The 24,809-nt window shown below is 33.4% G+C and overlaps 2 protein-coding genes across 8 annotated transcripts in view; one reads left to right on the plus strand and one right to left on the minus strand.

Annotated features, from left to right (window-relative positions):
- Neurl4 (neuralized E3 ubiquitin protein ligase 4) overlaps positions 1-20,423 on the plus strand; it is a 33,795-nt gene extending 13,372 nt beyond the window's left edge. For all 4 annotated transcript variants that reach the window (XM_085206382.1, XM_085206381.1, XM_085206383.1 and 1 more), the window contains 22 exons: positions 1,827-1,917; positions 2,200-2,302; positions 2,727-2,903; positions 3,605-3,695; positions 3,928-4,045; positions 4,669-4,777; positions 5,344-5,537; positions 5,617-5,790; positions 6,336-6,460; positions 6,536-6,645; positions 7,022-7,154; positions 8,656-8,797; positions 9,095-9,273; positions 9,541-9,631; positions 10,037-10,225; positions 10,896-10,978; positions 14,260-14,412; positions 14,674-14,859; positions 14,946-15,861; positions 16,444-16,615; positions 16,962-17,021; positions 17,818-20,423. In XM_085206382.1, the coding sequence (XP_085062508.1) occupies positions 1,827-1,917; positions 2,200-2,302; positions 2,727-2,903; positions 3,605-3,695; positions 3,928-4,045; positions 4,669-4,777; positions 5,344-5,537; positions 5,617-5,790; positions 6,336-6,460; positions 6,536-6,645; positions 7,022-7,154; positions 8,656-8,797; positions 9,095-9,273; positions 9,541-9,631; positions 10,037-10,225; positions 10,896-10,978; positions 14,260-14,412; positions 14,674-14,859; positions 14,946-15,861; positions 16,444-16,615; positions 16,962-17,021; positions 17,818-17,914 (3,693 nt within the window). In that variant the 3' untranslated portion in view covers positions 17,915-20,423. The remainder of the gene's footprint in view (positions 1-1,826; positions 1,918-2,199; positions 2,303-2,726; positions 2,904-3,604; positions 3,696-3,927; positions 4,046-4,668; positions 4,778-5,343; positions 5,538-5,616; positions 5,791-6,335; positions 6,461-6,535; positions 6,646-7,021; positions 7,155-8,655; positions 8,798-9,094; positions 9,274-9,540; positions 9,632-10,036; positions 10,226-10,895; positions 10,979-14,259; positions 14,413-14,673; positions 14,860-14,945; positions 15,862-16,443; positions 16,616-16,961; positions 17,022-17,817) is intronic.
- Positions 20,424-21,055: 632 nt separating this feature from the next.
- Positions 21,056-24,809, minus strand: part of Nep2 (M13 family metallopeptidase neprilysin 2) — a 44,075-nt gene continuing 40,321 nt past the window's right edge. For 3 of the 4 annotated variants that reach the window (XM_085206395.1, XM_085206394.1, XM_085206392.1), the window contains 8 exons: positions 24,605-24,792; positions 24,407-24,496; positions 23,605-23,755; positions 22,966-23,134; positions 22,742-22,860; positions 22,496-22,627; positions 22,257-22,397; positions 21,056-22,179 (listed from right to left, as the gene is read on the minus strand). In XM_085206395.1, coding sequence (XP_085062521.1) covers positions 21,979-22,179; positions 22,257-22,397; positions 22,496-22,627; positions 22,742-22,860; positions 22,966-23,134; positions 23,605-23,755; positions 24,407-24,496; positions 24,605-24,792 — 1,191 coding nt within the window. In that variant the 3' untranslated portion in view covers positions 21,056-21,978. The remainder of the gene's footprint in view (positions 22,180-22,256; positions 22,398-22,495; positions 22,628-22,741; positions 22,861-22,965; positions 23,135-23,604; positions 23,756-24,406; positions 24,497-24,604; positions 24,793-24,809) is intronic. The other variant, XM_085206393.1, reaches the window with a different exon arrangement.

Below are 24,809 nucleotides of genomic sequence, written 5' to 3' on the forward strand. Positions count from 1 at the left end.
GATAGACTACTACTAGCTACTTTAGTTTCTCAATTAGTCGCGTCATCATTTTATCTTTATTAACTAGAGAGCTCGTTGGATATGTGTGTCATCGGATGTGTTAATAAAAATATAGGAGCTAGGTACTTTGTTAGTAAGTTTTTAACCGACTTCTGTAAGAAAAGGAGGTTATCAATTCGACTGTATTTTTTTTTTTATTTTTTTTTTTATGTTTGTTACCTCATAACTTTTAACTGGGTGGACCGATTTTGATAATTTTTTTTTTATTTGAAAGGTATAGCTTCCCGAATGGTCCCATTTTTTTTGGTCCATGTCTGATAAATCACATCACATAAGTCTTAAATTTGCATTATGCATGTGCGCGACTAATAGCCGAATAACTCAATGTCGCGCCAACCGATTTTGATGATTTTTTTTTTGAAAGGATACACTTCAAGGATAATTTGGTGAAAGTTTGGTTAGGTTTCGATTATGGAATCCGGAGAAAATTGAGAAAGTTTGTTTTTTTTAGTCAAAAATTAATTATACTGTAATAGTTACAAGCAAAAACTTTTTAAATTGATGTCAGAAGTGAGATTCCTGATCGTTGCATTTCTTTTCAACCAATCTCAAAAAAGAGGATGTTCTCATTTTCAACCAACTTCAAAAAAGGGAGATTCCGAATTCACCCGAATACTTTTTATGTTTGTTCTTGTCAATATACCAAAATGTAACTTTGCACAAAAATAATAGCTAATTAAATGAAGTTTTACATAGAACAATCACAACCACTCGTTGACAACCACTACCACCACCATCACCACTCGTTCATGAAGCATCATTTTAAGATCTACCCATCACTAAAAATCGTAAAATAAATTAATTTTTAACAAAAACAAAAACCGACTTCTAACAACGAACTAAAAAGTGAAAAATAATTATATAAAGATTTTATAATTTTGAAGTCGGTGTCAAACTAATGCTACAACACCTTTACTACAATTTCTAATTACTAAGCCTGTTTGTTTTACTTGGCACCGACTTCGAAATTATAAAATCTTAATATAATTATTTTTCACTTTTTAGTTCGTTGTTAGAAGTCGGTTTTTGTTTTTGTTAAAAATTAATTTATGATGCGTTTGCGTCATTCCTTGTTGAGTAGCGAAACTTAATAGCTTTGTCTCGTTATCAGAGGGCAGAAATGAAAATATTAAATATTTCATTTCTTCGAATACAGCTACGCCACGACGTCTTTGACATCATGTATTTATTAAAATAACATTATGATCTTTTACTAGAATATTAAATATTTTTACACCAATAGTAGTAGTTTTTTTTTTAAAGTTAAAGTTGCCTGGTAGAGATCACCTGTGGGTAATAAGGCCGCTTTAAACCATTTTTCATTTCTTTCTTTTTTCTATTTTTTGTTTAAGTTAATTAATATCAATTATAGTGTAATAAGATATTAAAAATAAAATAAAATAAATAAATATGATCATGGGTACATATAGCAAAATATTTATAGTATTGTTGTATAGTGGTCGGTGTCACAGGCCGAGCGCTTAAACCGCTGACAACGAGAGATCGGGTGAACGGCGCCGGTGTTAAAGGAATTTCTTCGTTTCTCACACTTATTATTCTACCACGGAATAATCAAGTCGTAGGTTAAGTTACATTAATTTTGATTTAAACAAATTATATTTCAGTATTAAATTTCGTTCGTCTTTCCTTTTAAAGTTTAATTAAAATAGGCTGCAGCCTGCAGCCCTCGTATTCATATTGAAAATTTTGCCCTTTTGAAGAAAAATATATATACTGACTTAAGTTCACTCGTTCGTTGGTTTTAGGTATCAATTGTGGATTTATGTGAAGATATCGATAGTAATATTCACAACATTCCAACAGTATCTAACGTCGTCGACGTGCCTGCGCCTCCTAGTGAGTATTTAAATAGAAATATTTTGCATAATTTTTTGTTAAGTTACATAGTTTAAATGCCAAATTATGAAAAAGAAAGATTCGTAATTGAGGGAACGAGATCGCTCGCTCGCTTTATTACCGATACAAAGCGCGGTGTTGAATTCCGCCACTCAACACATAAAGCATCCAGGATTTAGTGGCTCTTTCTCTCTTTCTCTCTAACTCTTAATACGTTTATAATCTATACTTTTATTTATGGTAACGACTTTTTATACTTAATTTTGACAATTATTTCCATAGGTAGGTTCAGGCCGAGGATAGACGAAGATAGCCTTTTATTTCATACGCTGCGTGATTCGTATGTTATTATTATTAACGATGGTAAGACTGCTCATAGGCCTAAGTAAGTATAACTTTATTATACCTTTGGGCATTTTGTTTCTATACTTGCATTGGTTTTAGTAGCAAAAGTATACGTAAAAAAAAACAGTTGTCTCTCGATAAATTGAATCACACGGGGCCAGGGAAAAAAATACTAAGAGTTGAAAACAACGAGAGTTTCATCAAGATTCGAGATTAACTATTTTAAACATTTATGCAATAATTATTATATAAGGCAGAATTATTATTTAAGAAATATTAGCCCGTACTGTCGTGTAAACAGAGCATCATTATAGAATGATTTTTTATAAATTTATATATTTCTATGCTTATTAAGCATCGCAAAAATCGGTGCAAGTAGTGCGACGAAATGTAACAAAATATTTTCGTTATTACAATCAATAAAAATCGATACCTATTAATATTTGAATTTTAATACAAAATAGTGCTTTCGAATTCTTCAACAACGGCGTAGTAATGACGAACAGAACTCTACGCACCAACGAGTTGTTCCAAGTGCGACTCGATCTGGTCATCCCCAAGTGGGCTGGAAGCATTGAGATAGGAGTCACGCAGCACGCTTCAAATGATTTACAAGTACCATTCAAAATGAGCAACGCCAAGTGAGTTTTGTGTTCTAGCTATTTATAAATGTAGTTACTTGTTTTGATGCAGTGTGGCATCACACTGTAAACAACTGTTATGGTAACAGTTCCCATTCGGGCTAAGGAATTAAGTTAATTTCCTCGCACTGCTACTGGTAACAAGCCAATGTCGAAAAATTTGGCGGTACGTGGAGAATCGAGTGTCTTAACTAGATCTTCTCTATCTACCCTGCTATTTGTGGCAACTGATTCCCACAGGCGTGAACCCAAAAAAAATAGAGGGTGCTACTAGTTTTGTCTCAACTATTGTACTTAACATGCGTGCGCATATAGCATAGCATTGCGTGTTGAGTGGCCGAACTCAACGCCGCGCTTTGCCTCAACACCAGAGCGAAGAAATGGAAATATAAACGTAAATAAATATTTCACTTCCTCGAGTGGGGATCGAACCCATAACCGTCGCGTGATTACAACGCTTCTTTTGATGATGAAACGAAAATAAAAATTATGAAATGTCTGGCGTAGAATAATTAATGTATGTTTTTATTTTTTATTCAATTTATTAATATGAATTTATTCATATTAATAAATTATATTTTAAAAAGTCTTTTACTGGCTCTACTTTTATAATCACTCACATAAATGCAAATCTCAGCTTGAACCTCGCTAACCGCACTAAATTACTGAGCATTATTTTTTTATAGAACATAAACTTTTAGATCAGGCACTTGGGTAATGTCAGGAGAGGACGTTATAAGAGATGCGACTATAATAATACCACGATATGTTAGAAATCTCAATAGACTAGTGGTAAGTTATGTAAATAAAACATTATCACCCATATTTCCTTATATTTTTTTTATTACATTTATATGTACAAACTATCAGTTATATTTCACTATATGTCCCTACTATAAAGAATCATTTAAAAAATATGTCAGCGTGTGAAGATGGGATGTGTACTTACTTATCGTTTGTTACCTACGAAAATAAATAAATCAATTTTAAATTCTATTTTAAAAATATTTATTTCTTTTGACAGGAAGGCGACACTGTAGGAGTCATGAGAAAAGACATGGGTATTTTGCATTTTTATGTAAACGGAGCGGATCAAGGCCCCGCTGCTTTTAATATTCCTGAACATGTCTTCGGAGTTATCGGTTCGTAAATATTAAATTCACGTATAAGAGGTCATGGAGGATCCTTGTTACAGTTGGTCACATTTGTGAGGCCCCCTTACTTAGTGTGACATCACATATCTTGCAATTTTAATCCAGAGGTTTTGTAAATAAAACGGAATTTCCGAAGTTACATTTGTGCGTTCAAGTTTCGAAATTAGATTTCACAAAACTTACGACGCCTCCCGTCCTTGTAACACGATGTGGTCTAGATATGTGGGACTCCACTACTGTACGGCTCTGTAGGAATTTTCTCCTACGCACCACACATTTGTGGTCTACCTGCAGCAGTCTTTCCCGGTCGATGCGACTTGGTTACCTTCAAACCTTCGTTTATCTCCAACGTAAAGGCTGACAACGCACATGTAGTTACATGCTCTCTGTTACACGAAGCCGTGGGGACGGTGATCCCTTATCATCTTCAGGTGACTCTTACGCTCGTTTGCCTTGTCTTTTCTATAAAAAAAGAATACAATGTCATACTTCCTTCCCCGTCAACGTTTTTTAACATGTGACGTATTTTATGGAATGGCCTTTTTAAAATTAAGTTATGGAAATATTTTCTTATCTTATATTTTTTTTATTCTGTGGTAAATATATTACAGATTTATACGGACGTGTAGCACAAGCGACGTTAGTCGATTCTTATTCACCACCTATGGAATGTTCACCGGAATCACCAATATCTTCCGAGTCGAATGCTACCACATATCCGTGAGTATCTGGTTACTTTACATAAGTATATTAATATTTTTAAATTATATATACAATAAATGGTAATTTAAATTTAAATAGTCTATGAAACGTTCTTTCTAAAGATAAAATCTATACTAATGGAGGGAAATTTTAGATACATAGAAGACGCAATACAAAGATTATCAAATTTCTCAGTTAATACTATTTACCTATAGTATTATAGCAGGGGATTAAATTATGTAACTAAGTATATGTATTCAAAAGTAAAATTGAAAAGGTACTCAATGCACTTGAACAAATGTAATACCGAAAATTCACATTTCGAAATGTTAATTCTCATTTATTAATTAGCATGTTTGATATTATAAATAAAACAGGGTCTGTCTGTACACTCGGTGGGTGTGGATTCGATTTTTTCGGGGAAATGAATTATTTTCATGCCTTCCCTCTGGGAACAAGAAAAACAAAACATAAAAAGAGTTTCGTCAGTCAACACGCAATGTCCTGAAAACTGGGTGGTGCGTCGGGAATAGTGTTTCCTTCTGTCTGCGTCAGCGTGAAGCTAATTTTTTTTTCTTCCGTAGTGAAATGTGCTTTCATCGCGTGCATGGGCGCAATGCGAGGCTCAGTAGGACGCGTTTAACAGCGTCTAGAGCGGCGGTGTACTCGGAGTTTAACGACGCGGTCCTGTTCAGCTCGCGACCGCTCCGCGAGTGCGATATGTTCGAATTGCGTATAGACTCCATGGTTGACTGTTGGATTGGTAGTTTGGAAATAGGTTTGTATTTTGATGCATAATTTTCTTTTATGTCTAATTAATTAAATATGATTTAAAAAATAATATGATTTGAATATAGGTGTGACAGCTATACGACCTGACGATCTGGAAGCCAATGGTCTGGCCGGTACCGCTACAGACCTCAACTGGGATACTTACATATTAAGTGGTGCCGCCATGATGAAAGATGGAGAATGCGTACGTAGCGGTTACCCGCTTGATTTGGACACACTCACTGTTGGCAGCAGAGTTGGTTAGGATTTATCAATTATTTTATTTTACATTAAGTTAAAGAAACTAAAACAAAACATTTAAAAAAATGTAAAATTTTGCTAGCAAATAGCAGATACACAAAAATATATAGTATGTTAATAGTGATGTTTATTGTCTCGTATAATTTTGGTAATTTTATCACAAAAAATAATTACTTTTTTTAAAAGCAAATATTAATCAAATATTTATATAAGAAAAACGGGTAATAGCACGAAAACGTGCATTCTATAATTATTAATATAAGAAACAAAAAATATGCTTTCACCCATAAATAAATATATATTATTTATTTGGGAAATTTATATACATAATTCATTTTAGTAATATTTACTGTTACTTATTTTATGTACGAATATGCTTGGTAAATATTTTATGACAAGAAAAATGGGTTCGGTTTCCTACTCCGACACAGGCAGATCCAGACCCCCCATAATCCTAACAAGTGTTTTGGTTTGTTTAATGCACTGATTTCAAAATAAAAAAAAAATGGTATATGAAAGAGTATAATGAAGTTGCTTTTTTTAGGAATGATGTGGCATGCTGATCGTAGTCTACATTATTATTTGGACGGAATGGATATGGGCAAAGCTTGGTATGTTCCCCATCTCAATATATACGCGGTAGTCGACCTCTACGGCCAATGCACGCAGGTACGATAAGTCAAAAATTGTTAATAACTTATGTTTATATATATTACTTGTTTATTATCACTTTAATTCATTTAGGTTACAATATTGCAAAACGAAGAGAGAACGTTTAATTACAACGGATGTAATTCAGATAATTCAATATTGAGTACATCTCGAGCTCTAGCTACGCCTCCGCCGCCATATTGGTAAGTACGTTAGTCTTTTAATCGTTAATTGTTGTCAAATGTTGAATTTAAAGATAAGATTTAATATCTGTCCGTCTGTGATTGTTAGACAGTTATAATTTTCGTTATAATCAATAAATACTAAAAAACAGAATAAAAAAATATTTAAGGGGGCGGGGGGCGGCTTCCATAAAACAAATGGTACGGTACCATACGTGCGCGAGTCCTATTCGCACTTGGCCAGTTATTTAGATATATAGCATTAAATTGTGTATTATATTAATACACAAGTAACAGACAATTATCAAAGCGAGCTAATTTTTTACGTTTAACAAAAGTCAGGATCTACAAAGTATACTTTCTTAGAAAATATATTTTTTATTTTATCATTTAACAGGAGTTTCTCGGAATATTGCGGTGATAACATTGTTTTAATGCACGACTACTCGCTAGCGAGGCGGATCACACCGGACCCTATGGGGGCTCTCGTGTTCAGCTCAAGTCATCTTGCCATAGGAGAGATATTTGAGGTAGCATCATTTGTATTTTTATTTACACTTATTTGTATACGTAATAATTATCTGTACTAGTACTGTACTATATTTATAAAAACTGCAAAGGTGTCAAATAATATTATAAAGATCGACATAACAATAGATAAACGAAATTGTACAGAAATGTATGCATTTTTTTAAGAATACCAAAATATTATTTATAAAAAATTTGCATCCTACGAATGATGCATTTGTTTAACTTGGCATCTGAAATCGTGCTCATGATTACTACTGTATTACTTGTATTATTAATTTTCTAGAAAATTGAAAATGCTCAAAATATAATCGTGTTAGAAGACACAGTGAAATTTGGAGACTCTAGGCGGTTACGGTCCGCTGACTTTCCAATAATTTAGTTATTGAAAGTGAGCGCACTATGGCCGTCAACTTACACAATGGAGATGCTCCCAAATCGGATGTCTCTTTAAAAAGAAGATATTAGTTACCGTTATTCAATAATTCTAAATCTAAACGTGCTTAATCTTTCAGCCTCGTCGTTGGCTCACATTATTCTAAGATTCTATTCTAAGAGACATAGAAAGAATCTTGGGTGTGGAATCTTGGAATCTTGGTTGAATATGAACTGTAGCATGTCTCATAGGACACACCAAAGAAATAAGCAGACTGAATTGTCCCCACGACGACATCCTTATGAAAAATTCAACATTCATACTTTACGTACTTTATTCGAGTATACGTAAAATAAAAATGTAGAATTTAATTTTAAACTACGACATATTTTAAATCTCACGTCAATGAAGTCGGCATACGTGTGAATTTTTCCTGCGTTTCGAATCTTTTCACTATGGAAACCAAAATTACCCTGGCGAAAGATAATAAATATCCTACCAATATTTGATTACGTTAACGTGTGTTATTACAATAAAGATATCATCACAAACGTGCTTAAGAAGCCGAAAAGAAAGAAAGAAAGAAGATAGAAAGAAAGAAGACTACAGCAGTATATTTTAACTACTGAATTTTGTTAGGTGGTTACGGTCCGCTGACTTTCCAATAACTTTTAGTTATTGAAAGTGAGCGCGCTGTGGCCGTCAACTTACACAACGGAATGCTTTGGCCGCAGATGTATTTTTAAACAGAAAATATCACTGTTTTTTAATGAATGATTAATATTTTGTCATTTTCGTTACGTTATTTTTGTTCATCAATCATTCATCGGCGGAAAGTGGGGAACGGAGTGTCTTAACAGTGGGAACTCTCTGCTTGCCCTGGTGTGTGAGCGATAAAGAGTGAAGCAGGTGTTTTTTTTTAAATAATTTAAAAGTGAATATTGCCAGAATATCTGTAGCCAATGTACCCCTTTATTCTTATTGAATTTTTTTATAGTATGGCTGTGGTCTATTTTTTTCCCAGAGGATGTTGCTTATTCACTGGCATTTGTATATGAAAGAATAATAAAGATTTTTTAAAAATATCTTTAATATGTAATAATACCACAAATTGTTTATTCAAATAGATTAAAATAGTGGCATGCAAGTACAGCTATGCAGGCAGCTTCCGTATGGGCGTGACCGACGTGAACATTTTGAACGCGCATGTCAACCGTAGCCTGCCACCCTCGGTCGCCTGTCTACCACACTACACTGCATATATTGACGGTAGGTTAATTTCTGCTTCGCCTATGCAATGTTAGTTATATGATGTTCTAATAAATATAGTGCGTTTTATTGTTAATTGTTACACAAATAAATAAACGCATAATAGAAATATCTGAAATTAGCATAATTTTAAACTTAAGGCTGTCGTGGTCCAGTGGTCCAGTACAGTATTTGATTGTAAACGCGACTTTTGCTGATTTCTCCCCACTTGGTGAAATTATTAAATTATTTAAAGTTTCGACGTTGAGCTCCTCATCTTAACAGAGATTTTTTTATAATAAGATGTAATGTACGCAGGACGATATATGCGCTACTCCAAGCCCGGGACGAGGAAGCAGGGTATGAAAGTAGTTGTCCCTTCATTTGAATGGCTAAGGACTGGGGATCGAGTTGGTCTCAAGAAAACAGCCGACAATCGAGTACTAATATATTACAACTGTGAGCTACTCGACACTGCCTTTGAACAAGTTCCGGATGTGAGTAACAACGACAAAGTTCAATAGTTTTAGAGTTTATAAAACTTGCTCCACTTGACTTATGGAAACTTACTTTTTGAAACTTAGTAACTAAATTATTGAGAATAGTTAGACAAAGAATGGACTCTGCTCCTATTCATACTAAAGGTTAATTTTATTGTTTTTCAAATTTGTATATTATATATTTTTTATGATCATACCTCATTTTACTGCCGTAAAAATTATTAGAAAGAAGGCAAATTTTAATAAGTAACTCCAATTTTTCAGAAAGCCTACGTGGTTATGGAAATTTTCGGTTCAGTATACAAGATACAAGCTGTGACACGGGGGAATCCAGTTGTAGCGTTACCTCAAACTAGTAAGTATTTAATCTATTTCTGTTACTTTCTAATAAAGACATAGTAGTGTACTACTATCATCCATAGTGTTAAGTATTTCATTTTATAATAAATTATTATAACACACTTCAGGGACGCAATGGGACTGAGGAAATGCAACATTTGTGGGTTCAATTCCCATTCCAGGAAATGCATTATCTTCTTTTCCTTGTTGTGGCAAGGAGAGAACGCTACGATCATCTACCGCATTCATTATCTTTCACATCGTAGTCAGACTTGTTTCGAAAGTTTGACAGAAAGTGAGGAACGGAGTATCTTAACACTATAGGTCCCTTCTGGCCATCATGCTACAGAGTGGAGCTAAAAAGTAACTAACAGAATATTGCCATTGTTTTAATAAACGTAAATATATACGAACATTCCAGTTCCAAATGACAACGGACAACCAAAACAGGATACAGAGGAAGTGCACGAAGTTCAAATAATAAGCGACATGACGGATATAAGTTCTTCAATGATCACCCTGGTTCCAGTAGAGCCGCGACGAAGGAGAGCCGCTTTGCCGTACACGTTTCATTATATACACGGAAAAAATATTAAATTGTGCAGTTCAGGTAATTCATTTTATTAATAATGCCAAATTCAAAAAATGTAACTTATTTACTATTTCTGAAATAGGTTTTGGACTACAAATTAAGTCTTTAAAAATAGAAATTTAAGTTTTTGAACTTCAATTCCTCTTTTAAAAATTAAACTCATTAGCTAAAAACCAGACTTTGATTCGTCTGGGAGCTATAACCACGCTAAGTGTGTGGTATAATTAAAAACATTCAGCACCTTGCCTTATTATTTATTAAGTGTTATACTTCGTATTAGAATTAATTTATTTTTAAACATTTTAGTTCATTTTATTAACAAATAATAAATGCTTGTTCTTAAAAAGTTTTTTTTCTTTAATTTTTTTATTTACTACAAAAACTAAAGATTTTCTTTCGTGATACCCCTGGACTATACGTTACATTTTTTAGAATTCAGTAAAAAGATTCTTATCGGTACTATGTATCGCTACAAGACGTTTCGTAGGAAATTTAGAGAGTAATAATCTTGAAAAATTGCGTTAGGTGATATTCGAGCAACCTATGCTGCATCTAAATTTTTGTAGAGAACTTTATAATTTTTATATATACATACTCGTATATACAACACGTTTATGTATAAATTTAACAAAAAAAAAAAAAATACTTTGCTAAGATTTTAAATTGCTAACATTTTTTTTGTTAATAGACACAGTGGCAATGCGCACAACGGGTTATCAAGATGCAGTCGCGATAGTCAGCCAACCATTACGTCGGGGACACAGATTTAGGGTAAGTTTTAATTTTTTTTCTTCAATTTTAAATCTTTGCTTGCTATACACAATGACATATTAAGCAAATGGTTAAAATATGCTTTGCTGGCGTATAATATAGTATATATATTATAATAATTTGATTATGGTATATAATGCTGCACCCCATGCTAGTAGGTTCGATTCCTACATAAAATAATAGTCAAAGTTTAAAGATTCTTGCGGTAGGTTTGTATGTATATCTCTTTGTGGAGGTTCGATCCCCACTCATTGAATTCCGCTACTTTGTACGCAGGAAATAGCGGTGCCTGGAGAACCAAGTGTTTTAATAATAGGTTCCCCCGTTCTATGTGGCAAACGCGTGAGGTTTAAAAAAAGCTTAAATTTTGTATTTCCTTGGTAGGAAACTTCAGGTAATTAAAGAAGAGATATTTACGAAGAAAATAATTTACAAAAATTTGCATAGCGAATGTATATTTGGAAAAAAATGCATTGCGAATGTTTTTTTTATAAAAAAGGGCGTTGTGAATGTATTTTTATAAGTGGGAAAAGCATGAAGATAATATTTAAATTATATAAATTTCCTTGATGGGTACTTACAATAAATAAATATTTACGAAGGAAATATTTTGCCAGAAATTTGCAAAGCGAATGTTTTTATAATGAAAAAATGCATTGCGAAAGCTTTTTTAGAAAAAATGGCGCTGCGAAAGTATTTTTTACAAATAATCGCACTGCGATAGTATTTCTTTACGAGTATTTAAAAATAAAAATATTTTATTATAATAAAGATCTTACATTCAAGTAAAGTTAATTATACTAGAGAGGTATGTAACCACGAGGTTATAAAAAATAGTGGTTAAGACACTCGTTTTTCACTTCACGCCGTGCCGTGCCACGGTGGCCTTCAAAATAACACAAAATGTCAATTTTAATTATTACAAACAAAACTGAAATACATATTTTTTTGCAAGGCGAATTGTTTATTTAATATAAATGAAATAGCACAGCGAATTTTATTTTTCTTATGGATTTACCTAATACGTAATATGTTTTAGAGTAAATTTGAAAATGCAACCTGCATTTTCGAAAATTACTGTAAAACATACCTTCATTTTTGTATTAATCTATGTAGAAAAATCATAATATTCTCATATGAAAATGGACAACGCAGTGTGCTGATGAACAACTAGCATCCGTGCAGTCTTTCTCACGATCCACCTTCTAACCTCGGACTTATTACCCCAATAACTTTTGACGAAACTCGTAATTGCCTTCGACGCATGAAGAATGGAAAAGCGGTGGGGCCTTACGATATCCCAATCGAAGCGTGGAAATCCTTGGGCTTTCTTAGTGTGCTCATGTTTCCTGACCTTTTAACCATGTCCTGGACAGATGCCACACGAGTGGCCCCTTAATTTCAGTACCCTTATTTACAAAGGAAGGGGCACCGTTCAAGATTGTGGTAGTAATGCGTGTTACAGGGTTGACCAATATAGGTTTCAGCTAGGATCAATATAAATTTCAGCCAAACTCGGGCACTTTGGACGACGTTTTCGCCCTCAGAACTTTGAGAAGGCATATAGGGAATAAAGAGGAGGTCTTCATTTGTCTTTTTTAAATCACCAAAAGGCCCTTGACAGTGTACCTCATCGTGTATAGTTGTAATAGTAGTACTGTAGTACAGCGGGGATTCACCAGGTCTCTGCTTTTAGTCCGTTCTTATTCAATGGAGTTCTGGACCACTGTCTATGCTCACATCCAGGACTAGCCTCCATAGCAGATGATGTATATGTTTATAAGTCCTGAGCTAGCCGTTAAGCCGGAAAAGTTCAGGCGACTTTGATCCGTTATGCATGAGTTCGGAGGCATCGATCACGATGATCATGGCCCAGACAGTGCTTACTGCCAGGACCATGGTTAATGACGGTAGGTGCGATTGCAGAATACCTCACAAGCTCCAGGGGCTGATATACAAGAGCATCATCTGACCGGTTATTTTATACGGCTGGCCAGCACTATCTCGGTACACTTTGGAACTTCACATCACGGAAATGTAGATGCTAAGGCATACGTAATAGTCTTGGGCTCCGTGACGTAGCGGATAAGCTCCTGAGAGGGAATGGCCACGTAGCGTGCTAGCCTATGAACTATGTCGAACGAAAGTGCCTTGCTATGTTTGTCCCTGGAGCGAAACCCCCTGCAAAATGCCTAAGGAAGCGCTGGTTGGATCTAATCTAATAATGGTCTAACCACCGTAGACGTTAAAGACCGTGCAAAGTGGAGTAGGTAAGCAAGAAGGTAGAAACATGGCAACATACGCCGGGATAAATGCCAAGAGGAAAAATACTAACCAGTAGGTTTCCCATCCAAAAATATTCATTCTATAATTGATATGGGATTTATTGGATTATATTTATATTTTATTGTTAAGATATTGATAACGATGGCTTTGTAGTAGTAAGAAAAATTTATATAAGTAAAAAAAATATATAAATTTATATAAGAATGAATGAATAAATAATCTACGATCCTGTGGAGGAGTTTATTCACCATACAAAGATAAGTATAAAAAAGTAAGTATAGTAGGAACGAAGTTGCGCAACTGACCATTTTAAAAAATAATATAAACGTTGCGCAGCTCGTTCATAAAATACAACTACGTTCTACATGGCTGATGTTTACATTATTAACAAAATTTGCTGTCTACACTATTCACGAAGCTGATTGCTAATTATAATTTTATCTTAAAAGAAGTTTTTTTCACGTATTGACTTATTGATATTGATAAGAAGTTTATTTTAAATAAAAAAGTACTTTCATTTCGTTACATGTTTTAGCGAGCGCATTACCTATTATATTTTCTGCCTACCCAGAAATGTTGTAAAGTGTGATTAATCATAAATTAAATTGTAGCAATAATAATAATTAAAATAAAAATATTAATAATTATAGATTTAATTAAATTATAGCAAAATAAAGTATTATTCAATGATGGCAAGCGCGAAGTTGTCGATCGATTATATTGATAATCATTGCATTGCTAAGTCGCTATAGATTGATTATTGGTATCGAACATAAACGAATTATATTTTTCATTAATAATATCATAACTATATGAATAACTGTCGCGTGGACAATGCGAAGTGTAGATCGATTATATTGAAAATCATTGCGTTGCTAAGTCGATATCGATTGATTATTGGCGTCGTGAACTGAATTAGACTATCTTGAAATATTCATAGATTATTTAAACGAATTATATTTTTTATTAAGAAAACCATAATTATATACTAACAGTTTCGCGTGGACAAAATCGACGACAGCTGGGACGGTAGCCTGTCTATTGGAGGCGTGCCGTGTCTCCCCTCTGAGAACGTCCCGGAGTGTGCCATGCGCTTTGACTCACCTGCCTGGATACTTTCCAGTGACCTCCAATACGACGGGACCAATGTAAGTATTAAACGTGGTAGTTACCATAATCAGTACCGTATTCATATTTCTTACTTTAATGTAAAGTAAACATTATTTATACTTAACCTTATATACAATACAATACAAAGTGTATGTTTCCATAAAATAAAGTTTAAACAGAAGACACCTAAAATGGCCTACATCTCTTGTAATAGAAATATTATAACGACGACATAATATTCGGTGAACTTCCGTATTGAATATATCAGTATTAATAAAATAAATATAACTTAATTACAGCTGATAACCCATGTTGCTACGGAACTCGACGAAGTTGCTGAGCAATCGGTGTTGACTCTACATTTCCGATTCAACAGTGAGTTGGTTGTTGACATCGATGGAAATGTTCTAGGCATCATCGGTGCGGTTCCCAGGTCGTACAGTCATGTTTATCCTTTAATCGACCTTTACGGAAGAGTTTCCCAAGTGAGTTGGAATGGTTTTGTTATATATTTTTTTGAAATTTTATGCTGAACACATTGCTAAAATTATCAATAATATATATTTTATAGGTATCGGTCCTATTACATCCTTATACTGTGGTGACTGGTACATCGCTTGATCTGCCAGTAATAGTTGAAAACCGCCGAGAAGAGGAATCATTGATGGGCATCAATGTGGAAAATACAGAAGACGAAGATCCGCCGACGAGGGAGATAGTAGAAGTTAGAAGGAAGCGAAAAACCAAGGCCTACAGCCAAGACAATCTGATGGAAGCATATGATCCTGTTATTGAACCGGGTCCTAGTCGTGCTTCGAAGCCACTCATTCAAATACCTGATAATGAAATGAGGAATTTAGAGATTAAAAGTCAAACTCCGGGCCGTGTGATGCATCACAGTCTTATTTTAAACGCTACTGATAACAAAGAAGCGTCCCTCCGAAGCGTTCAACGCAGTCAATCCACACATGACTTTTGTCGCGTGTCAGAGCCCCTGTCCCTCAGGGAGACGATTCGTTTGGCGTACTATTCCAGTCACGATGACAACGAAATAAATAATCAGTTTTGTGACACTAATATTCGTCATAATGACCGCTACCCGGAAGCGAACGATGTGGACAATTTGGACAATGAGATTATGGACGCGTTGACTCTCGAGACGGGAAATCTACCAGATCTGACCGAAGAACAGTCCTCTTCTATCGATGAGTCGACGCGTCGCGATGACTTTTGTTCGGAGCCGTTGGCAGTCGAAAATCTTATTTATCTTAATAGGATTCTCAGCTTGGACCAAGAAGGAGTGGAAGGTCACAGTTTGGAAGCTGAATGGGAGGCATTCGGAGAAGGTTGCGAACATTTGCACCTCGTTCTGAAGTTTTGGAACTATTTAGTGCTTCCGTACCCGGAGTTGCGGCAGGCGGTGTCCTGGGGGCAAGTCAAGTGCTACTGCAGTGACTGTCAACCGGATGCGGACGAAACATTGGCTGGTAATAATTTTTATTAGTAATTTTTCTCTTTATATATTAACGCTATTATAATTAAAATATCTTTGTGATTTTTCTGCTCATCTTTTTAAATTTCGAGACTGTAAATCTTGGTTATGGATATTTATGTATCACAGTTTATCCATGAATTAAAATTTTAAGTCAGCTTTACACTGTATCCCGTAAGCAGCAGGGCAGGCAGAGGGAACTCTCTTCTCTCTCTCTCTTGTGCATTATAATTCCCATTTGGCAGCTGTTTGGCTTTGGGTCTGCTTTCCTCGTGTTTTCTCTTCATTAACTTGATTGGGTGCGTCTTGAACGGAAACGTTGCAGGCGTTCATGTCTCTCTTAATGATTTTAGTCTTCTCTCTACGTGTCCGCACCATCTGAGCCAGTGGGCTACGTCACCAACTACCTACCTATCTCACCTACCGTTCAATTACTCTGCGTAATTAACGTTGTAATTTAACGTTATAATTTTATCTCTCTTATATAGTACAGTAACAGTACAACAACAGTACAAAAATATAATATCGTTCAATTTGCTTAATATACCTACACCATACTTGGTGAATATTTCCAAAGGTTGGGTAAGGATAGAGAGGATAGACGGTGTGGGTGCGGCGTCCCGCGGTTTCTGGCACATCACGCGGTCGACGCTGGGCGCGGCGCAGGCGGCCAGTGCTGAGACAGGCGTCGCAAAACGACCGAGATACTTGGCCTCCTATCCAGTGAATTCTATCACGTTTGGCGATGTGTAATTATTTTTTATTCTTTATTTATCGCTTTGCACTCGGTTATCTGAAGGATATGTAATTCTTGAAGTAATAAATTAATTTACTCTGTCCGCTATGGCAAAATGCACATTGAGTTGCCAGCGGAGACTCACTCAATAAGCAATGCTTAGTAAAGTGGAGGACGAGGTATCGTTAACATACAATGTCTACACCTTCGATGAGGAAAGATAAAAAAAATAGACAAAATTACCTATTAGACTGAGAATAGTATATTCCTGCCTTTTACAAACTGTGTCTTTTATTGCCGACAGCTTCTATATATTTGCATAAAATAAAAATTATTTTAAATATTTTTTTTCTTTTAAGATGGCTAGATGAAGAAGGAAAACCTCACCACACCACTTTGGCTATTGAAATCGATATCGAGTAAGTATATTTTCGATTCTTAAAACTTGATAATTTATTATTAAACATGTTTCCAAACTTCATTATCTCATAAAATAATTATTTAATTGTTATACTGATACAATTAACAAAAGTGATATCAATATCAATGGATATCACTTTTGTTATATTCGGAATGTGCCCAGTAAGAAATACAAATTGAAGCTAAAACTAAAATATATCTAATCTATATGCAGTATACTTTTTGTAAAGGAAAATAATAAACTCCAATAGAGCAGTCTAAACAGCCTTCAAAGATTTTATTGTTTCCCGTCCGAATGATTTTTATAGTATAAGCATCAATAAAGTACCTATGAAATGGCAAAAGTGCATATAACAATGGTTCATATTTCTATTAAGGAAATATATTATATTCAAAAATCTTCGGTTTTTTGCGCCCCCAAATCAAAACCCAATTTCATATATAAGGACCTAATATTAAAAAATTAGTCAAATTAAAAAAAATGTAACCTAACCTTACTTGTTTGACCCGATGTTTTAAAATGTATGTAAAAAAATACTTTTATTTTTTTACATTTTGCAATTAGACCGTTTAAAAATATTAACATGAAATAAATAAAAATCACGAAATAAGTTTTATTCGGTTATACTTTTCAATTTAATTAATTCTCCTCATGATAAAAGTAGTTAAAAGTCATTAATTTATATTAAAGTACCTAATTGATTTATTAATAATTCATTGAATATATTAGATGACTAATTCATTAATTTCATTTCACTTAGCTTTCATTATTAATAATTGTAATTTTTGTTATAGCGGAAATGAAGCGGATAAAGATCGACTTCTGGCTTTCCTGATCCACATGAAGTCTCATCAGGTGTTCGTCGACGACCCTCTCAGTTTGGACGAGTAAATGTCTGGGATTTTTTTATTGTTAGATTGATTGACTATCTAATATATTATATTTGTTATTTCTTAGAATTGTATGTACATACCATATGTATATGAAAATGGCGTACATGATGAATGCTTCTGTTGAATAGACAGAATTTATTAATGTATTCACGTTTACGAACGGAATCGATGTCTCTGGATGTTGTGGGTTCGATTCCCAATCAAGGATAAGATTATATGTTAAATATTTTCGTTTTAGTATTTAAACTATTTATTGTTCTATAATCAAATACAAAATCTTAAATGTAAACGTATTACATTTTATGAAAGTATTTAACTAGTAGTTAAGGAAAATGAATTATAACGCTTTAATGAACGATGTTTACACTCAAGTTTGTCAAATATAAACGTATGTACGTAGTAACGTTATGTAAACGTACCCACTTGCGGCTGCGCCCGCATACTGTAGTCTGCACGCGAATTGAATGCAATCGGGGCCTGAAGTGAGGCGCGGGAGCATCTGCCCCTTAAGGTTCTTGCACGTTTATCGATAATTGATAACATATTGAAGCCGCGAATCCTGCCTACTTTTATTTTAAAAATGACTGAAGTTAGTACTTCAATATAAAAAACTGACGACGGTTATGTTTTAATTAAATAATTATCACTAGTCGGTTTTCTTTATTATTTCAAGATGATATAATTCCCGTATCAATTAGGGCTTCTCATGAAAATGGAGCATCCGTCTTTGTGTCAAGTGAAAATTAAAAGCCATGTAAATGTAAAAAAACTGAAAATTTATAAAAAGGTTAATTTATAAAAAGGTTAATTCGTTTAAAATTCGATTCGATTTTGATACATCTTCACTTGTCATGTCATTGAATTTGACAAACTTGTTGGTGTAGTGTCTAATGTCTAAAGAAATACATGGTTGAGTTTAGACGTAAATTGGGACGAGATACCAATGAAATCTGATTTATGTTTAAATGTATATATTATATATGTAGGTATATGCGCGTACATATATTGTACACCACGCATGTACGTGACGCAGCTATCACACCTGATTGTACAAGAAGTTTTTGGTTGGATTACCTATGGGGGAACGGGTTTTAACTCAGGTTAATATTTATAGTTTCTACTCTCGTATCATATATAGGGGATACACTATGTATATATTTGTGCGTTCGAAATCATATATCTAAGAAAACAATAATTGTTTTCTCTGGTCTAATTATTGATACTGTTCGCTATAATTGTGGGTTGAGTGGCTATACACATAATTATTTTTGCCTGCCTGGTTCAATGTAAGGGAGTCGTGAATATGAGCAATTAACCTTATTTGAATTTGTACTGCAATCTTATTTATTGTTTATTTTTTATCAGAGATATTAACGAATATAATAAAACAACTTACATGTGTTGTAACTATAACGATTTCTTATGTATTATATAATATATTAATTTATAAGAGCGACTTAGATACTTTAATATTTGCTGACATTGTCCAATAATAATGATATAATATTTCTTTAAAATATAACTATGATAGAAATTTCAATAAACTTTTACAATGTTTAATGTACTTATAACATTTATGTATTTTTCTATTGTTCAGTCTGACGCTGTATCCCGCATATAGCAGGGTAGGCAGAAGAAAGTTAATTTTAAGACACTCTGTTCTCCACTTTCCACCGCTTGAGGCATTGCGTGGTGAAGATCGACGTCGCGCTTTGCATTATTACCAGAGCGAAGAAATGAAAGTATTCAATATTTCTCATAGTGGCAATCGACCCATATTTTATTAAATACTGTTATTTATGTATTATTGTGTATTATGTCTATGATTTAGTTAATGTCAATATCAATATTTTAAAAAGCATAATCTTCCAAAAATAGAAAAGATTTTGTAATTGATTTTTGTAATCCATGTAACTTTTGTTGGTCGGCTACTATGATATTTAGCTTTTTACATTATACTTCTACTTCTAATATAATATACCTATTTACCTTGATATCCCTTATGACTGTTTTAAATATTTTAATAGATATGTATGTAATGTCAATTCATTCTTTAAGGAAACCAGCTACTCACTGCATTTCAATTGTAATTAGACAATATTTTTGAGTAAATTTAAATAGTGCAATTTAAATTTTTTATTAATATGTAAATTATATTTATATTAATACCTAGGGGCTTGATACCTCTAAAATTATATCAATCATGACCATGACATGTCGTGATGACCTATGTTAACCAATTTGTGTGTTTCTCGCTTTGACAAATGTAAAAATATATTTGTGTAATCAACATTGTAACTTTTAACTAAAGATCTTACTTAAAATCTCAAATGAAAAGGAATTCATAAAGGATCGCTACCACATTGTATAATAAAACATTGTAACTTTTAGAAGAGCGACTGTTGAGTTTCTTGCCGGTTCTTCTCAGCAGAACAGCCTTCCGAGCCGGTGGTAACTTGTATCTATTTGACAATTCGAAACATTTAATAAAGAATATTTCGATTTGATTTGTTTTGTATCAATTCTCCTGTATCCTGTGCTGTGCACATGTCTGTCTGTCTGTCTGTCTGTCTATTTGAATTAGATTAACAGTTATATATTGAACACGTCACACATCACACACAACTCAGTGATGTAATTTGAAAAAAATAAAATTCCCATGTGTGTACTTTATTATAAATAAAGATTATATTTCCTAAGCCTTGTAGTTTTTTTTCTATGATTTTTTAAAATTCACATATCTTTATTTTACGTTGATAATATTGATAATATAGCTGGTTTTGTTTAGTTTTTTTTTATTATTATTTTTCTTTGGTTATGTTTACTTATTTTATTCGTTCATTTCAATTACTTAGGTGTTTTTTCTAATAATAAGATATTTATTTACTTATTTTTAATTTTTGGTTAATTTTAATAACATTAAATGAATTAATAATATTTATTCTTATATTTTCTTAATAATCTTATTGAAAACTGAAAATAATTTCATAAATATATTTAATAAATATTCGTAGAACTCGAGCGGGCGAAGCCGCGTGGGTCTGCTAGTATAATTGTAAAAACCAAAAACTAAAGACAGATTATTGAAGAAAGTCTAGTGAAACACTATTCCGGATTTTGGATGTAAATAAAAGAGTAATTCGATAAAAATCGTCTTATAATTGGTGTTCCAATGATAACAACAATAAGATTGTATCCAAAAGTGTTACTTATCTATACTTATGCTAAAATTAAATTATCACTGTTCTAAAATAGCTGTGACACGTGCGTGATTCGTGCTTTGGCTGAAATCTGAACAAATTATCTAACACATAAATAATGTTTTAAATGAAATGTTTATCTAATGCAAATTGTACTATAAAGAAGAAGTAGTTATACAAAAGTCAATTATTTGTTTTGAAATTTATACAAATACGTCACACTTAAAATTATATCATATTTTATTATAATATGATTTTATAGATATTTTCACAATATGTAGGTATGTCACTAACGCCTGCAATCAGACTTAAAACAAAAATAAAATAAAAGAATAGAGCTCTGTATATAATTATTTAAAAAATATTTCTATAAAAAGCGAGCTCAACAAGCAAGCCAAGTACATGGCTCGATTTAATGTACCTATATACAAAGTCGGTCAAAGGTCGGAACCTTGCAAGTCCTTAAGTAACTCTAATTAAGCAGCGGTGAGAACACAATTCTAAGATTACTAAAATTTTCTTAATGGCAACCACAGTTGTCAGTCTCACCGACGCCAAATAATAAACTAATTTAACTAAAAATGAAATTACAAAAAATCGCAAACAACATGTATGTATGTGCATACAATATAAATATTTAAAATGTATTTTTAAATTTAACAGAGGTTCCATGTCTATCAATTGTCAATAGACATTCAATAATACGAGTGCCGGACCCGTCGACTTTTGTATTTAATGAACTTCTAAGTGCGGAGAATACTGACGTATCTCTGATCAGTGCGAGAGGAAATATGAACATCGAGAGGGTCCGATTAAATCGGCTGTGTACCGAGAGAGCATTTTCTAGGCTCGACTAATTAAATTACCATACTTTGCATTTTTTAAGTGGATTCATTGGAGAACCTAGCGGGCATTTGAAATCTGATGCAAACTCTTCCATGTTAGACATCGGGCCGATTACTCGGAAGCGGCCAGGCGCATGGTACCCCGTAGTTATGCGCAGTTTAATAGCTTCGTTGCGGTACACTGAGCACCAGGTGTTGGCGGCACTCATCCAGAACAGCTACAAGACAATTTTGTATTAAAATAACACTTCGAATATATTATTGTGATTCAATCTGAGAGATATACTCGTTTTACCTGTCTTGGACTATACTTCTCAAGCCCGGGAAGTCGAGGCTCCTCGCCGTGTCGTTGAGTCCACGCTTGGTACGCGTAGTAGGCTTCTTTGATGCCGCCATTATCAGCAATGTTTTCACCTTGTGTGTTTACTCCGTTAAGCTGAAAGATATTATTATAACATAATATATACTGTTCTGAGATACAAATATTCTTTCATAATCGTAGTTAGGTAGCCAAGTAGAAGAAGAAGAAATTACCTTCATATTTACTTCCTTGACAGTGTAGTTTGAATACTGATCAATAATACATTTGGCTTTTTCCAGATACTTTTGTTTCGTCATTTCTTGCCACCAGTCAACTAAATTACCGTTTTTGTCAAATTGGCGACCCTAAAATTTTAATAAAATTTAGAAAATATTAAAAATAATGATAATTAAGATGGATAGTATAATACATACAAAATATATTTTACATTTAAATTTGAAAATTGTATAACAACAAACCTGGTCATCGAATCCATGTGTAATTTCATGACCAATCACGAATCCGATAGCACCATAATTCATGTAGGCTGGACGCTTCGCTGAAAAGAATGCTCCTTGCAAGATGCCGGCCGGAAATTCTGTTAAATTAATATTTTTATTACACACAAATTTAAAATTGATTCAGCATTCTTATAAGAATAAAATATAGCAATAATATGCAATTCTATAGGACTGCAACTCACGTATGCTATTTTCTATAGAAGAGTAGAATGCGTTGACAATAGCAGGTCGTCCATGTATGACCCAGTCAGTTTTATTGACAGGTTCTCGCAATTTGCTAAATAGGTACTCGGTGCCAAAGAGAGTTAGATTAAGTACTGACTCCATCAATTTGTCAGAAGACATCTCCAGCTGCAAAAGAAATAAAAAATTACCTGCATGAAAGCTTACGATACCATTATAAATAAAATGAAGAAACTCCCCGTAAGTTAAAAGTTTGTGATGTTTTTTTTATTTATATAGACCAAATTTGTTATCGATATCCAAAATTAGTTAATATAAAAATTGTATTTCTGTTTTTACTCGTAAGGATCAAATGTTTCTGAGTTACAAAGATGCCAAAAGTTATCCTATAGTCCTTCAACTACAAAAATCTATGAATATTAATGCGTGAATATTTGCAAATCAATATTTAAAAATACGTAACAAAAGATATTGATATGATAGCAATAATCTGTAATATGCCATAGCAAGTATGCTATGGCAACATTGTTCTTTAACAGGCAGCCATATTTATAACTAAACTGTATAAAAAGGCGGTAGATATTTCTTTTGAGGTAATTTGGTATATTGGGCTAGAGCAGTAAAGGGAATATACTTACACCGACATAGAATTTAGTAAGTTTGTCGTCATCTAACATTTCGTTGGGGTAAGCGATGTGAGAAGCCATTGCGTCAGCTTTCTCCAATGCTTCTTTACGAGTATGCTCGTCCATCCAATCTACTTCATTAAGTGTCTTAAGGAACTGTTGTCTAAATTAAAGGATAAGAATATCAATAATTTTTATTTAAAAAAAAATTAATATAGGGTAGGGTAGGCGAATCGGATCATTTCTTTTTGAGATTAAAAAAAACATACTAAAGCACATTATGTGAAACTTTTATTGGTTAAATAATAATCAATAACAATCTAGCTACGCAAAAAACATAAGAAAACTTAAAAAAAAACAAAACTTTAAATTATTCATAAATTCTCCAAATAATTAATAATTAAAACCAACAAGACAAAAATATCCGATCCGCCCCATTTTGGGAGGCGAATAGGATCGAACATAAAATAAATTCTACATTTTTTTTTTTGTGACATAAACTTTGCAACATAAAAAAAAGTTGAAATAATGATTAATGAGATCAATATTAAAAACTAACATACCAATCACACATATACGGGTCTTTTTTTGGAGTGAACACACACACAATTAATAATAAAATTATCTTTATAAAATAAAACGCTATTTGTAAGGACGACGCACGCACACATAAACCCATCCGCCGCCTCATTCCGAAATCGAGTCGTAGGTATTGGCGATATGTCGGTTCACAATTTTCGGATAGTTTATAATTTTACATTATAATGAAATGAAATTATAGATATTATTATAATGAAAGATATTAATATATTACCGTATATCATTAACCATTTCTAAGGCGTTTGCTTTTGAATTTTCATTAAAGTACTTCCTGATGTACAAGGCCCCCACAGCTATAGACATACTGAAAAGAGAAAATTAAAAAGTTAATAATCGGAAGTATATAATAAAAAACTGTTAAAATAAAATAAAATGTTTATTATCTATTAAATAGTATGAAATAATATCGGACTACCTGACACTGGTAGTGTCAGCACACTCCTTCCAACGGCTTTCGCGCTCGGTTTTCCCAGAGAGGGCAGTGACGTACGCGAGTTGACGTCTCCTGAGATCGTCAGTCAAGTAAGATATAGATGCGCCTGCGACTCGCCACATAACGTAGTTAGCTTGAACCCGTTTTGGTGTTTTATCTAAGAGATCCTGTAAAAACATGTTAA

Source organism: Heliconius melpomene, chromosome 21 (assembly GCF_056956725.1).
Source record: "Heliconius melpomene rosina isolate 202511_hmr_F chromosome 21, ASM5695672v1, whole genome shotgun sequence".
Lineage (NCBI taxonomy): Eukaryota > Metazoa > Arthropoda > Insecta > Lepidoptera > Nymphalidae > Heliconius > Heliconius melpomene.